This window comes from Athene cunicularia, assembly GCF_003259725.1.
Source record: "Athene cunicularia isolate RWA chromosome 1 unlocalized genomic scaffold, athCun1 chr1_part1, whole genome shotgun sequence".
NCBI classification, from domain to species: Eukaryota; Metazoa; Chordata; class Aves; order Strigiformes; family Strigidae; genus Athene; species Athene cunicularia.
Genome location: NW_020799091.1, coordinates 1296805 through 1313557, shown reverse-complemented (window position 1 = coordinate 1313557; position 16753 = coordinate 1296805). Strand labels below are relative to the sequence as shown.

The 16753-nt window shown below is 45.2% G+C and overlaps 1 protein-coding gene across 2 annotated transcripts in view; it reads right to left on the bottom strand.

Annotated features, from left to right (window-relative positions):
* The window catches only part of GDPD5 (glycerophosphodiester phosphodiesterase domain containing 5), a 148438-nt gene that overhangs the window by 48960 nt on the left and 82725 nt on the right, over nt 1–16753 (bottom strand). For both annotated transcript variants that reach the window (XM_026843471.1, XM_026843479.1), the window contains exon 3: nt 3325–3428. In XM_026843471.1, coding sequence (XP_026699272.1) covers nt 3325–3428 — 104 coding nt within the window. The remainder of the gene's footprint in view (nt 1–3324; nt 3429–16753) is intronic.

The window sequence follows — 16753 nt, the reverse complement described above, 5'->3', positions numbered from 1 at the left end:
GAGCCAAGGGGGCACTGCTGCTCTAAGTCAAACTGTGGTGTTAAGAGGGTGTCGCAGGTAGATCAAGGGAAGTTGCTCTCCCTGTTCTGCTCCGCACTGGTGAGTTGGCACCAGCACCGCAGTGCCCTGATTTGGGCATCTCTTCAAGGAGGATGTGTAAGGGGTTCCATGCAGAACTACCAAACCAAGACGGCAAGGCACCTGGAGAACAGGGCTTGCTAGGAAAGCCTGGGGAAGCTGGGCTTGTTCAGTCTCAGAGAAGAATCTATGAGATGATCTAACTGCTGCCTACGCTGACACAGTTATGAAGATGAGGAAATCAGACTCTTCCAAGAGGTACAGACACTGTCAGAAGGCGAAATGGCCCTCAGAGGTTTGGATGGGAAAAAATCTTCTCTCAGAGCGTGGTGCAATGCTGGAACAAGTTCCAGAGACATGGGGAAGTCTTCATCCTTGGGGTTGTCAACCTGGTTTACTGCTGGCAATAGCCCTCCTCTGAGGGGCTGGTTGGGTAGATGCTTCCAGTCTTTCCTCACCCACTGTGGTAGAACAGGTCAAAGTAGTTCAGTGTAGTTGGCTACATGTGAAGGAGGAAGACTTCACAAGCATGAGCTCTGGAGGGTGGGAGCAAGCTCAGCAGCTCATCACACCAATGTGACCACAATACTTTGTCCCAGTTCCTCCAGGGAGACCCTGCCAGTAGCTAAGGTTCTGTGCCAAGATGGTGTTTGCCCCAAAGAGTCCTTCCCCTAGTCTGAGAGAGGTCACGGCTTGCACATATATCAGTGGAGCAGAGAGGGAGGCAACAGGAACAAGTACCAAAGAAATATTGTCCACCAAAGGTAGATGACTGCATCGAGGAAGCCACCTGAAATATTTATCATCTTTAGGGGAAAGTTGTCACCTTCAGAATCTACTTGAGACTTGTCCCAGGCATCTCCTGGTATCTTCTGACTCTGCTTTAGGGACCCAAGATCTCAAGTAGCAGGCCCAGACTCCTCCAAGGCAGCTACCAGAGATATTGTTTCTCTTTTCATGAAAGCTCTCACCTCCAGGATCCACCCAGAGCTACTCCCAGGCATCTCCTGGTCTCTTCCAACCTTTGTTTTAGGGACAGGAGATCCTGGGTAGCAGCCCTAGACTCCTCCAAGGAAGATACTCAAGATGTGTTTTCTCCTGTAAAGGAAGACTTTTGCTCCAGAATCCATCCAAAACTCCTTCCAGGCATGTCCTGGAGTCTTCTGACCTGTGCTTTAGGGAGGCCTAATCCTGGGTAGCAGCCCCAGACTCCCAATATTGCCCTCCCAACAGGGCCCAGAAGTTATAGCCACTGAGGAACAGCAAAAATGGGGTTTTCTAAGAGACAGGACCTCACTGTATCTCGTCAGCAACAGGCTCACAGCCCTGTTGGGACCAAAATGATGGTTTCATCTCCTTTACACCTCATCTGACTGAAAATTGTTCTAATAGAGCCCACGCATCTGTGCTGTGAGGGAAGAGGGCCAGGTTCAGCCTGAACGGACCCAGTGGAAATTGTTTCCTCTCTGCCTGGAACCGGCACAGCTGTAATTAAAGCCTCACCCCATGTTATCATCCTCCCTTCCAACCTTTCCGCAGTATTTCAGGCCGTTTTTCAGAAACCCTGCCGTTCTCCTCAACCTCTAGTGCCAGCGCACGGAGCAGGGATCTAATTGGGGTTACAGCACATACAAAGCACTGACCCATTTTCAGCGCTCGAACAGATGCAGCCCTGTTATTTTGCATCCAGAGAGCCTCTTCCACAACTGTTGTGCACAAGAGGACTTGTTTTTCCAGTGCTGTCACTCCAGAAGCACTTCTAGCACCCTGGGTTCCATGGCAGGGGAAGGGGCTTCGGTCTGCAGGTGATACTTGTTGAAGCCCAAATTCCTCCTGCATCCAGAGCAGATCTGCACGTTTCCTCTCATTCCTGTATGAATATTCAGGAACCCAAAGTGTTGCAGCACTGCAGGTGCAATGCCCATTCACAGCATTTCCAGGGCTTTGCCTCATCTCTCCATGAATTTTTTTTTTTTTTTAGCCCTTTCTCATCTTTAAGACAGATTTGGCTTTGCACTGGAGCAGACTAGGAGCACTCACATCCTTTACTGAAAATATAAACTGGAAGAAAGAGGAGTTCCAAGATACCCTTAAAAAAAGAGACTTTTTTCATGCTAATAATATAAACAAGAACGACCGTTACGGTTTGGGTTCCCAGAGCATGGGTCTGAGCAAAGAGGAAAACCACACTCCTGGGAGGAAAGAGCTCACGTCATCAAGTTAGTAAACACTCTCCATCACACAACCTCAGCATCTAAAGCAGGTGATTTATTTGAGGGATCAACTACCCACTGCATTTTAAAATACAGTTTACAGATTATCTCTGACAAGATGATGATGTCAAAGCAGTTTGGTTAGAAGAGAGCCCAAGGTACCGTCAAAATGTTTTAAGATTCTGCTGATAGTAAAAGGCAGAATAATTTCCAGCACTGGCAGGAGCTGGCAACACCCCAAACTCCCCAGCACATCCCACTGGAAAGCTTGTTTTCAGCTCCTTTCAACTTTGCAAAATTTTCCACACCCATGTCTGCTTCAGGCTGATTTTTTGTCATTTATATTCTGTGGAACGTTGCAGCCAAATTGCTCAGCCACTTCCAACACCAGCCAACCATAGAAACAAACAAACAAAACACAACCAGAAAGCTTCTACATGATCTCAGCACCATCTTTGTTTTCTCATGTTGTTCACCAGGGAGAACACCTACCCCAAGCTCCATTACAGCCATGCAATGGGGATGTGAGGACACATTACATCTCTCAGTGAAGACAGTCTATTTAACGAAGTAACAAGCACCAGGACAAGAGGGAATGGCCTCAAGCTGCCCAGGGCAGGGTCAGGCTGGCTCTGAGGAAGGATTTCTGTGCAGAAGGGGCTGTTGGGTGTTGGAATGGGCTGCCCAGGGCAGGGGGGAGTCCCCGGGATCCCTGGAGGGGTTGAAGAGTCGGGCTGAGCCAGCGCTGAGGGATCTGTGGGAGTTGGGAACGGTCAGGGGGAGGGTCATGGTTGGGCTGGAGGAGCTTCAAGGGTTTTTCCAACCCTCAGTGATTCCAGGATTCTGTGACAGACAGAAGCAGCTCTCCTTCAGTCTTCACCTCCCACCTTGTTTTCCCTTTTCTGTAATTAACAAGTCCATCCAAAGGACCCAAATGCATCCAACCCAGCATCAAACAACTCTTAAAGGTGTACGATGGCAGCCAAATTTGTTAACGGTTTGCCCCTCTCTGCAATGGGGAAGCTCTACTCACCAGTTGATTTCATTGTAGTCATTGTGAACTTCCCACCAGAAGTAAAACCAGATCAGGGTCAGGAAGAAGGACGAGGTGAGGATGAGGAACCAGAGACGCTCCCACTGCAGATGGAAAGAGAAGTCAGCATCAATAGCATCACATTCCAGGACCAGTGCCTCATCCTGTCCCACATCTCCTCTAGAAGCTGCCGAGATTGGATGAAGGAGACATTTTCAAGGGCAGATTTCAGACCTTCCTTCCCTGGGTAAGGTGGGAGATGCAACCCCTGTTCCCCATCTCTGAGCAGAGGGGTCACTCATGTAGATCCATCCTGTGTAGGGCTGGGACAGCATTTCTCCAGCTCTCAGGGCACGTGGAATGAGGAAGCATTTCTGGTTACAGAGCTGAGTGTTTTGTTTTGTTGGGGGTTTTGCTGTTGGAAGTTTTGGGTTTTTTTTAAAGTTTGCCTTTTTTTTTTTTTTTTTTTTTTTTTAGACAATTGTTTAATTAACTTTTCCATTCACACACAGGAGATGCAACTTGTCATCTTACTCTCCCATGGGTTCAAACTAAATGACTGAGTAGTAATCAAGTAGTAATCACACAGCAAAGACTACACAGCAGGTTAGGGATGATACTACTACAGACATATGAATCCTTACTCCTTCCCCCAGGGCACTCAGATCCTGCAGAGCCAAACCACCCATCCGCAACATTTATTACCACCACCACCACACATGTAAATGTTTTGCAAATAATATGGCAAGAGGAGAGACCACACCAGCATCGGATCAAAGAGTTTTGATGAATGTTTCAAATAATACTACACACACACACACACCCTAAAAAAAAAAAAATATCCTTAAAACATCTGTTCAGTGCCCTGCTCCAATAGTATGGGTAAAATCTTAAACCACAAAGACATCCATGAAGAGAACAGTGTTGCAAGAAACTGTCTCTAACCAGCACCATTTCCACATGTTCCTTGTTGGTTTTACTCTGCAGGCATTAAATAATCCACACATGTTTCCATTTCATCCAGTCTGTTTGGAACAAAATACTGAAATAAATCCATTATGGAAAAATATTCAAATGAATCTTCTCTTCACAGAATGACCAAGAAGGGACGAAAATTTAGAAAGTGTATGAGCAACTCTACTAATATAATTTCCTTCCAGACCCTGAGCACAACATTAATCTCTTTTGAAAATGCCCTTTTCTCTAGTGAACTGTCTCATGGCTTTTCAATTATGCAAAATAACGTAACAATATAAACACCATTTTGGTGATGAGAGAAACACTGCTATCCCTTTGCCTTCCCTTTCCATCTTAAGGGCTGAAGCTATTTCCTTAACTGTGTATTGATTATTTTTCATCATGCATCACCCTGGATACCAATCTTGTGATACGGTTCTTCCTTGTATGCTCCATCTTATTAAAAGTGCCAAAAAAAAGAGCAATAAAAAGGGTTGGAATTACTTATTTTTTTTGCTGTGCCAAAAATTATGTTTTCTGCTAGACATTCCCAGTTCTTGGCTTGGGGTTATAGTTAAAGCATTTTTTTTTTTTTCAACTCAGCTTCCATCAAACCTCAGTAGCAGCGGGTCCCATGAGGGGTTTCGTGTTCCAGATAAACGGGGCAAAAGGGACCAGAAAGAGGTACAAAGGGGTTTCTATAGTGCAACTACTGAGTACATTCCAACTGCTCTGCCATGAGCTTAGAGACTATAATCTCTCCACTTCGTGCACATATCTGCACCTATGTGCACAAGGGAGCTCCTGGAGGGAAAGCACTGAGGCTGGAATGGGGGGGTTTCCCCAAAAGACCCCACCTTTGGTAGCAGGATGCCAGCCACAGCGTCTATGTCAGCTCCGTAGCCAACACCAGCTTTCCCCAGTCCCAAACACAGCAGCAAGGCCACAACATCTCTCCAACGATGAACCTCCTCCACACCAGCCACTGCTGCACAACGCTTTCCAACCGAGAGGCTTTAGATTAAAATCCACCCATGGAACATCTGGGTTATATAAACACCCAAACCAAAACCCACTCACACCTTCACTCCATCCCACCAAAATTCCCCCGGAGGAAGCATTTGCTAACCCTTTCAGAAGACTCTGATTATTTTCTTCTGGCTGCCTTCCAGTCTGCAGATCTCCAGGCTTTCAAACCTCACTTTCCCTATCGTTTCCTGGTCTTTTTCCTCTCCGTTTGGGTCTAACACCTTCTTGCACCGATCAGCAACGCTGCCAAATCCATTAACTGGACAGGTTCTTGCAAGGCAACTGAGGTTTAAAGTATCTCAAGTGCTGAGGACCAGCATCGCTACAATAAAAACAACCTCCAGCTTTTTAAAGGTCATTATGGGACAAACTTGGGCAGTATTTATGCACTGGATGACACTGATTTGATAAACAGGCTAATGAAAACATTTTAAAACACATTTGGATGCTTTTTAATTTTTTTTTTCCCCCCCCTCTCATTTACATGCAAGTAGCATAGCTTGTGTCAAGCTCTCCAAAAGCTATTTTTGGTTTGCCCTTGACGGTGCACTTGCCAGATATATTTGCCTGGCTGATTTTGTGAAAATCTAAATTCAAGGGTTGAGATAGTCCAGTGAGTTCTGGGTGGGTTTTCAGAAGAAAAAGGAACATCTTCCCAGCACCACTGGTGCTATTCAGCACAAACTGAACCGGAGCCTGAACCTAGATGAATCTGACCTACGTGCACAACATACTGGATTTACCCTGGGTCCTGTACAACCTCCTTCCAACAGCCCCTCATCAGAAGAGCTTTACTGGCCCCTACTTTTCAAGCTCCTCCATGCTTTAAAGCAAGGTGAAATCTGCAACGTGCAACAGCTTTGAGCCTCTACTGCCAAAAATAAAAAAAAAAAAAAATCATTTCATCCTGATCACTCAATCACAGCCACAAGTAGGTAGAGGAAACAGTGCCACTTCACCTACAGAAACTCAGGCAGAACACTAGACAGTTTGAAGGTGCTTGAAAAGACATCCGTATTTCCAGCTCTATGAGATTTTATCAGAATGTCAGCACTGATGTTTTTGGCAGTTGTTCTAGAAAACCTTCTCTTTCCCTCTTCCCTTTCAGTTTCTCTTTACACTGGGATAAGACAGACATGCTCACTAGTTACCAATTACACGCACTACGCTGAAACATGCTCAGCTCCCACAGCACTCTCTCTGTTCCTGCAAACAAACCTGACCAAACACATCTGCATTAGCACCTTCATTCCCATCAGAATCCATTTTGGAAGTAGCTCAGCATTTTGTCCTGCTTTCTGTGCTCTGGTTCACATCACTCAAGGGCTCTGGGTGAAGCTAAACCACAAGGTGCACTCCAGGAGTGAACCCAACGCACCTCAGCTACCAATGGGCACTCAGTCCACAAGCCCAGATTAGAGCTAGCCCTAAATGACCACACCACCACTTCCAAAATGCTTGGACCATGGATGTCAGGATCTCGGCATCAACCACCTCCTACAAACCTCTTCTCTTGGGCCGCACTACTTGTTAATACAGACGTAGACATGATGTCTTACAGAATGGCACAGAACAGTGTTAACCCTGTTATACCGGCATTTAATTTTAAAGGAAAGCAATAAATGAAGAGTCACCTTTTCCTCCAGTTAAGTGACCAGAGAGGACACATATGACGTGATCAGTTAGCCTCCAAAAACCCCACTTGGTATAGGGAGGAAGTCTTTGCAGAGCACACCCACTGAGACGGTCACAGCCCAAAGAAGGATGGAGAAACTATCAACTAAAATAAGAAAACTGACTTTGAAGTAAGAATATTAAAAAGAGTCAGGCACAGGTTGAAGATTTTGCACCACAGAAGCACTTTCAAAACCAGGTATCTTGCATGTATCACTCTCCTTGTGATCTCAGGCCTACTGTGGGACCACTTCTAGCAAAGGGAATAAGATTTCTTACTCCAAGAGTATCTAGACATAATCAGAAGAGCCCCAAAAGGAAATGAAAAACGAGACATGTTACCAAGTTGCAGTTTGTCAGTGATTTTTAAAATTTAAATCACAGAATCCTTAAAAAAAAAAAAAAAAAAAAAAAAAAAAATCAGCGCTTCACATTCTCCACCACTTTTGTGCATCTCCAATCCCAACCCTATGTCAGGTGGAAGTATAACCAACTCCAAAGTAAGGGAGATGAGAGGGAAAAAAAAAAAAATAAAGAAATTTTCCACAGAAAGAGCCAGTTTGCGATTCAACCGTGAAATTAGCTCAGCGTGTTTTACCTGCACTTGTGCTGCAAATTTTAATCTTACTTGTTAGAAACAGCCCTGAAATTCCTAGTGCAGAAGCGATTTTTCCAATCTGGGGATTCAGTTTGGTTAACTCAAGCCTTCACCAGCCTCTTCTGCTGCAACTCCCCAACCCAGATGGTCTCAGCATTATTTACCACCTGGCACTGGTGGCACAGGAAGGCAGAGAGGCTCAGGAAGATAATTTTATTTCCTGTAAAATCTGTAGGAGATATTATGAAGTTCATCTACATACACACTCCCACCCACCCCTCCTACAAGGACTATTTCAATTTAGTCCAACTTGCTATATTAGAAGCGGTGAGATTTCTCACCATTTCGACATCCTAGCCGATCACACATGCGCTAGAAGACATCTCTTAGTGTGATACCATTTGTAAAGCAAAGAAATTCTTCAACGAACAAATCCATGCTTTTTAAAGTTTTAGAGAAGGTTCCCTGGCTGTCACTAGGAAAGTGATCCTCTGCCAACACTAGCCACATGCAGAGCTAATGCGCATTTGTCTCCCACAGCTACTCCCTGATGAATTACAGGGTGAACACAACTCAACCTCGTGCCGTTGCAGAGAAGCCAGAACCATATCCAGTTGAAAATTAATTTGATGAACCTTTAACAAGCCTTTAGATCACCATTATCTTCCCAAAAGGGAGATCGGCACAGCATCAGGCTCTAAAGAGTGTGGTTTAGACTTAGAACAGAGAACGAATGTTTATCTTAACATCTTAATATCAAGATTGCCTATGGTGTGACTATCACTGCATTTACATGTGCCCCTCTTCCTGAGGTTTAAATATTTTTTTTTTAATATAATATTTTATAAGCTGGGTCTATCAGAAAGTATGTCCCAAGCTCTGACTGGGGCATATGGGCAAAGCGGAGGGGTACAACATGTGCGACCACATTAAATTGCGTATTTACTACACGTATACCTGAAGATCACTGAAATGCTGTGCAATGAGCTAAGCTGCCCCCCTCGCTCTTTCTTTGCACCCAGCTGGAGGAGGCGGCGGCGGCTGCCTTTTCAGAAAGGACAGTACACTCTTGGCTCAAGGTCTGCGCCATTAAAGCCAAGAAAAGCCAGACCTAGAGCCAGCTGACTTGCTGGCAGCCTATGGATTAAGCAGAGCATAAACATTTTGCTTCGCTGGAGTCACTCCGGTTGACACTAGCCCTGATCCACCTGTAGTGGTTGCTGGAGACCTCTGTCAGCTCATCCCAGCCTCATGAGCAGCAGGACTTGCATCCTTGAGATGCACCTACATCTCCTGGCCTTGGAATAAAACTGCAGGAGCCCCTCTAAAGCAAACCCACCACCTCCAGCATCCTCTCTGGCACCCAGAAGGAACAAAACGTTTTGAAATGAACTGGAAAGTGAGAAGCCTGCTTTGAACCGTGAATGGGTAAGAGGAAATGCCAGTGCTGCATGGATTAAGGCTCCATTCCTACACGGATTAGCTCATTGCAAACAACAGCCCAATCAATCAATCAATGTGGGCGAAGCTGGGTACCTTCCAACTTGTGCATCCCTAGAAGCTTTCTGGTGAAGGAAGTCAAATACCGCTGCTAGCTTGCCCCAGTTTATACCAGTATAGCTACTTATGGCATGTCACAGATGGAAACAGACTTTTTTTTTTTTTTTACAGTCCCGCTTTTGACTCACATGCAACTGTGAGGATTGCACCAATGCTCACATCACACCCTCCGTGGCAGTAGGTCCCCAAAGCTCTCCCAGAGCAGCTAAAACCACAGCAAGCAAGATTTCACCTAAAGGGCCTTAAATATAGGGTCAAGGTTGGGGTTGCTTGGAAGTGAGAAGAGGCACAAAGATTTCTTTCCCTGATTAAAAGACAGTCTCTTTAAAAGACTAAAAGCCAGAAAACATTAACAACTTTACACTAAGCCACCACTGAGACCAAATGAAAACTTCTTCTCCAAAACAGTAGGTTAAGTCAGATGAGTGCAGCAAGTGGGGTACCATAATTTTATTCCTCACAATACCCCATGAAAACTTTTCACAGAGACCTTAAGGGGTATTAAAAGAAGGCAAGAATGAACCTGCATCCATAATTCAAGTGAGTTGACTCTACAGGTGCTTTGGTCTTTTAACAGCATTTAATAAAACAGAGGACTGTTCTTTGACAGAGGGGCTCAAACAGCAAAATAGATTTAAAAAAAAAAAAGAGGGAAAACTAAACTGAGTTAAAACTTGCTTAGCCTGGAGGGCCTCAAATCAAGAAAGATAACTATCATTTACAAAAAGAAGCCAAAAACCCAAAACCACAGAGCAAGGGGGGAAAAAAAAAAAATAAATAAAGCACCCTTCACCACAGACCACTGTGTAAAGAGCCAACGTTCATCTGAAGAGCAAAGACAGGAAAGATGGGCAGCACTTGCTACCGGCCGGAAAAACAGTGTGACAGCAGGGAGGCTGAAGGGCAGCAAAAAGGATCAGATGAGCCCCACTAAAATCAATAGAAAAATGTCAACTCACTTCCCTGCACTCTGGCTTTGAACCAAAAAAAAAAAAAAAATCTTTTATTGCTAGATTCATTATTTCAGAAAAGTGGATAAACTGAGTTCCCTTTCAATTCTGCATTCCTCTTGGCTGTTAATTTATATTTCACACTGCACCAGGAAATCACTCGTCATTAAATGTTATTGGCAGAGCAGACTCGCCCCTTGCCTCATTGCTACTTCGAGCAGAACCAAGGTTTACTCTGCCAAAACTGTTCAGAGATCCCCTTTCTCTGTTTAAATACATATTTTTTCAAACTTCTTAAAATAGCTGGCTTCCCAAATCCAAAAAACTGAACCGCTCTATGGTCCCACGTTTGGAGAAAAAAAGAAAACAAAAAACAGTGCAAACCACAGCCATAAAAACATCTGACTCACTTCTCCACATTAACACTGAGCTATAATAAACACGGTGCAGAGTAATCCAACCTAACAAGTTAAATTATTTTTCCATTTCACCTGCTGATGGGATCTGTGTTCTAGTCAGAGGTTTCTGGGATCGGCGACGTTAAGCCTGTATATTTAATATAACCAGTTACTAAAAAAACATGGAAGGAAGTTACTCCACACTGAAAAAATAGGAAGTGTATTTATCTAGAGCTACCCTGGACAACAATTATTATCTATGCATATGCAAAGCTACAGTGGTTTCCATGTACAGTCAATCAGAGGTTTGCTCCAAACAAAGGCTTCAATTAAATGATCTGAATTTGCTCTGGAGGAAGCTGGCCCTCTTTGTTGGCTATATAAAGACCCTCTGAAAGCATCTCACTTTCAACACCTACGACTAGATGGTGTGAATATTTCCCCACCATCCAACCCATAGGTCTCTCTTTCTGCCAACATTAATAGAAACGTTCCTCCTCCAGTCCCCATGACCGGAGAGGATTTTCATGAGAACTTTGCGTACAAGGAGGGCCAAAGAGTCTCAATTTTCAGCCTGCTCCCTCCAGCATCTCTGCAAGTACAACTTTTTACAGAACCACAGAATCAACTGGGTTGGAAAGGACCTTGAAGATCATCCAGTCCAACTGTTAACCTCACCCTGACCGTTCCCAGCTCCCCCAGATCCCTCAGTGCTGGCTCAGCCCGACTCTTCAACCCCTCCAGGGATCCCGGGGACTCCCCCCTGCCCTGGGCAGCCCATTCCAACACCCAACAGCCCCTTCTGCACAGAAATCCTTCCTCAGAGCCAGCCTGGCCCTGCCCTGGGCAGCTTGAGGCCATTCCCTCGGGGCCTGGCGCTGGGGCCTTGGCTCCAGAGACTCATCCCCCCTCTCTGCCCCCTCCTGGCAGGGAGTTGCCGAGGGCCAGGAGGTCTCCCCTCAGCCTCCTCTTCTCCAGACTGTACCCCCCAGTTCCCCCAGCCGCTCCCCAGCAGACCTGTGCTCCAGACCCTGCCCCAGCTCCGTTGCCCTTCTCTGGCCACGCTCGAGTCATTCAATGGCCTTTTTGGGGTGAGGGGCCAACTCAAGCCAGGACCATGGTGTGCCACATGAGGTGGCAGATGTGCCTGCTGGAGAGCCTCTCCCAGCATAGCCTGCACTCCCCAGCTAGAAACGAAAGAACAATTGGAGAGACAGGCTGGTTTCTGGAATTGCCAGTCATCCAACAAGAAGGCGGCTCTTGTTCAAATCAAAGTGCCTCCGGGAAGTCATGGCTTTCAGTCTTCATGGCAGGCCCTACCCATTCTCTGTCTCCTGACTACAATAACCCTCCTGTTCATTCATTAAAAATAATTAAATAAGTAAATAAAAATCAAACTAGAACAGGAAGAAGCTTTTTGACAATGTCTTCCCCCTGCCTTTCTTTTTTTTTATCAGAAAAATTCCGGTGGTGAAAGACAGAAGCCTTTTATAAGAAATATAATCTTTTTTAAAGCAATTTCTTGCTGAAGGGCATCTTAGCTTGAGGCTGGAATTTCTGGTCAGAGGAATCTGGAGAGAGACTGAGCCTGCCCCAAACCTGGCAGCACATTGGTCAGGACACACACAAGTAGACAGAGAACAACAGCATGTGGATCCGACCACACATATGCACACACACACACACACACACACACACACACACACACATAAAATCAAACATGGGCATCTTTCCCCAGTTTCATCTAGCTGTTCATGTTCCTGGAAAACTGCAGCTGCAAACTGGATAACGTGGAAAAATTAAAGGGGGAAAACCCAGAGGTCTGGAGGGGTGATATGACAGGCTGAAGATAGGGGCAAGTGACAGGGACAGACCTCAGCCTTCTGAATGCCAGCTATCGTAACCCTGGCCGCCAATCTCATTGGCTTTTTACTTGCGCACAACTCAATCTTGAGTCCACGCTCTGTCAGCTTTGGTCTTCTCCCCATCACAGGTCTCACCTATAGCTGGAGAGCCATCCTACATCAGTCCTCCTCTGCCAGCACTCAGGTCTCTCTGGACAACAGCTATTTTAGACTGCTTGGTTGATTTAATACACCCTGGCCGGATTTGCTTGCAACTGTAAGGATATCATCCAGGAGCAAATCAGGGCTTCTCAATTTTGTTAGAAGTACATCAAAACCACTAGGGCAAAGCAATAACTTCAAACAAGTTACATCAGTACCTCCATAGCTCCACACAGATCAGATGTCCAGATGCCCACTGGCTTCCCTTAGGCTATGGCAAGATCTCCCCGAATCTCTCCTCTGTTCTTGGCCCCATCCCTGTATATCTAAACATTTCTTCTCCCATCACTCCTTTTAAATTCAAGTCTTCACACCAGAAGCAAGCACCTACCGGTTTAAATGCAGAGCTTTCAGAAGAGCAGAGCTACAGTAACCAGAGCAGCTAAGCAACCTGTGGATGAATCTCATCTCCCTCTCCCCCACCAGAAGGTATTTATCATTTTCCTACAGGACACTGTAAATCTGTGCTGAAGGCTTTATGTTCAGACAGCACCGAGACACCCAGTAACAGCCAGGCCCTCAAACTTGCAAATACAGCAAGACAGAAAAGGTATTTTATCTTCCTACAGCGCACACCGTCCCTGCGTCCCCAAATATCCATGAGCTCAGGCACCCGCCTTTAGCAAATTAATGGATTTCCTTGAAGGATCAAGGCCACACAGCCCTAAATAACTGCTCTCTACTTCAAGAGCAAATACAAGAGCTGGACTCAAATTGGAGCACCACCATTACTCAAATGTGTTTTCAGGTCGTTTAAATTCACTCCCGGATGCAATGAAGAGTTTACTAATGAGTCTTCACTACACTATTTTCTGACATTTTCAAGAATCAGTTTCCTGCAGGCATTTATCAGTATTAACTTAGAGCAGAAAGGAGGCAAGCTAACTTTTATCCAGTGAATACAAAAGAAAAATCGACAGAATGATTCTTCATTTCCGGAATACCCAACTGGACCTCATTCGAGCAAACAAAAGAAAAGTCTTCTTCAAGCAAGTTATTAAATCATCTCTGAAGATGAAAGATGACTACATCTCCCAGCTGTGCCCATTAGAAATGGGAACTGAGGATAAACAAGAACAAATATCAGCTGGAGCATTTTGTCAACGTGCACAATACTTCAGTTCCTACAGTGAAGTTACACAATTTCATCAATAACTCATGGTACGTGAATGCATAATCCTTAAATCAGTGACTCGTGTACTATAAATGTGAACAGTTTTCCATCCCAGTAGATTCTGAGCTCATTAGCTCTGATCACAGTGTCAAAGATCAAGTGCAGATCCCAATAAACATTTAAAGATAAAATGACTGAGCCCGCCTTTGGCAGGCTCTGCTCTAAACTCCCACTCAGAGCAAGGCCAGCTCAGGTCAGATGCTCAGGGCAACGTCCCAGCAAGGTATGAATGGCTCCAAGGAAGGAAATTCCCACCCTGCTCTGGGTCCTGCTCCAGGGTTTGACCACTCTTAGGGGAAGAAACATTCCTACTGTCTAACTGGAGTTTCCCTTGTGTCCATTGCCTCTTGCCAAGAGCCATCATCTTCTCTACAGTCACTCCTTAGACAGTTGCAGAGAGCAGTAGGATCACCCCTTCCCTTCTCCTGCTGCACAACCCCAACTTTCAGCCTCTCCTCATATGTCCCAGGCTCCAGTTCCAACCAGTTTGGTGACCTTCCCGGCCTTGCTTCTGTCTTACTGCCTGCCTTGGTTTTAGGGACCCCCAAAACCAGACTTAGTGCTCAGATGTGGTTTCTCAAGTGTCAGGAGAGAGGAAAACCCACATCCCTCCCGCTGCTGGCTGCACTGCTACTGTTACAGCCCAGGATGCAATTGGCTTTCACTGCCAAAAGTACATCCAATAGCTCAATCTCATATTGCAGAGGGATATAACAAAGGGAAAGTACTTTGCACTCTAAGGATTCGAGGCATTTAAGTGAGCAAATCAATATACTTGACTCGTAGATGTTGACCTACCAGACCTTACGAACACTGGGAACAGAATCAAGGCGCCTGGGCTTCAATTCCTTCACCTTAAAGAGGCTGCAGACGGATGAGGTTTTCATCTCTGTTGGATTTAAGATTCTTGAACCCAAGAGAGAGCAGGCAGCAGTCTGCAGGACTCCACAGCGCGCAGTCAGCTCTTGCAGTACTTCAACCTGTCCAAAGGCTTCATCTGACACCTCCCCATCTAACAACCAAGAGCACGAACGTCTCGTGCAAAACTCCACTTGAACACATTCTCCAGCTCTTCCTTTTTACTCTTCATCCTCAACTTTCTCTCTTTTCCCCATCTTTTCTTAGTACTTCAGATCTCATAAGGTACGGGACTTTCGCCATTTGCTACAGCCCTCTCCAGGTAGGAGACAGACTCATTAGGACACATCTGTCAACACAACTCATTTGAGCCAGCCTGGCCACTTCATAAACACTGCAAAGGTTTTAGCTGATTCACTACTCCTAGGCAACACACTGTGGTCTTTAATAAGAGGCATCTGCCAATAAATAAATTTTCAACAAGCAAGACAATGAGTCTGAAAGGAGAAAAAAAAAATATCCCTGCCATTCCAGCTGCTTAGGCTTCGATGGCTAACCAGATGCTTCCTAAAGTAAGTCATTGTACATGTCAGACATATCTTATTTGATTATTGAAAGACTAGGCTAATAACTCTCTGCACACCTTGTTAGAGAAGGCCATGAATGAGATTTCTGAGTTGTGACATGCTCCATTTACAATTCAATTTAGCAGGTCAAAGAAAGTGGCAGAGAACATATTATTGAAATATGTGTTCCTGCTGGGGCTGCCATAATTGAACTGTGGATCAGCAGATGCAACAAAGAGAGTGCCAAATCTCTAAAAATAACATTATTATACTTTGTAAAGCACCTCAGCTCCCAGCCTGCAAAAACACAACCGGAAGGCATAGTCAGACAGGACTGCTAATTCCCTCCAGGCTCCAGGGCTTGCAGACTTGCAAAGCTGAGGAGCCATCAGGCAGTTTTGCTTGCCCAGGTAGCAAGCAAAGGGATAACGGTATCCAAACCAAGGGATAACCAACACTTGCCTGCCTTTTCTTTCCCCCACACTCTGCCATTAGAGAGGACCGGTTTCTCTCTAAGTGTACTTCACGGATCAGAGGGAACATCTATCTGTATCCCAGCAGCCGTGGTCGTCACAAAAAAATGCTGGCAACTCTTGAAGGTGCTGTGACAGGAATTCCTGTGTCGTTCCAGAGATGGTGCACAGCTGGAGCCAGGGCTGTTTCTGGCTATTAGTGACCCCAGGAGACTCTCTGCAGCAATAATGTCTTGGACCAGCTCTGCCTCCTGCAATTATATCCTCCCTCTTTCATTCAGCGCAGAGGTAAAACAAAAATCCCTCAGGGAGCCTCCGATTCATGAGAAAACAGGACAGAGTGATAGGGGTTCCCCATCTACCCCCCCGCAGCATGATTTACTCTACTTTCATAGCTCCTGACAATGTGTTTTAAATCGACTGGATCTTTCCGAAACAGCATAACAGCGATACCCAATGCTCCTGGCCATACTAATGGAAGGATTCAAATATTACAAACCTATTACTGATGCTAATGATGCACTATTGCTTTTCTCTTTACCAAACACTTCGCTTATTTGGAGATTGAGGGGAGGCAGCTATCTTTCCTGGTTTAAATAGGTCCAGCTCTTTCAGTCTTTGAGTCTCTGAGGCTCATCTAAAAAAAAAAAAATAAAAAAAAAGATATAGCCCCTTGTTCTTGCAGAGACCAACAGGATTAGGTCCAAAGCCTTGCCTGAAGTGGAGCACATTGCTGGATATAGCATCCCTGCTGAGCTCTCATCAGCATAAAGCAGCAGGAAGACTGCATCCTCGATGCCTCCTGAGGATGTAATTCCTGCTAACACATCTCAGTCTCATGATAGTCCTTTTCACAGGCACATGATGTTGTTGACTTGCATTCAGTTTATAGCTCACTTTAATTAAAGCACCAACATCCTGAGGCAATGGGTTTTAAGAATAAAAATAGGTTTAATAAAAAAAACCTATGTAAATTAACTAAGAAGAGAGGCAATGAAGGCTATTAAATGTAATGGCCTCAATACCACCCCCCTTACTCAAGAAATCTCAGAAAAACTGATTACCAGAAGGATTTTGTGCACATCCTGGGGGTTTTGGAAGGTCTTTTCCTAACTGTCTGCATCTC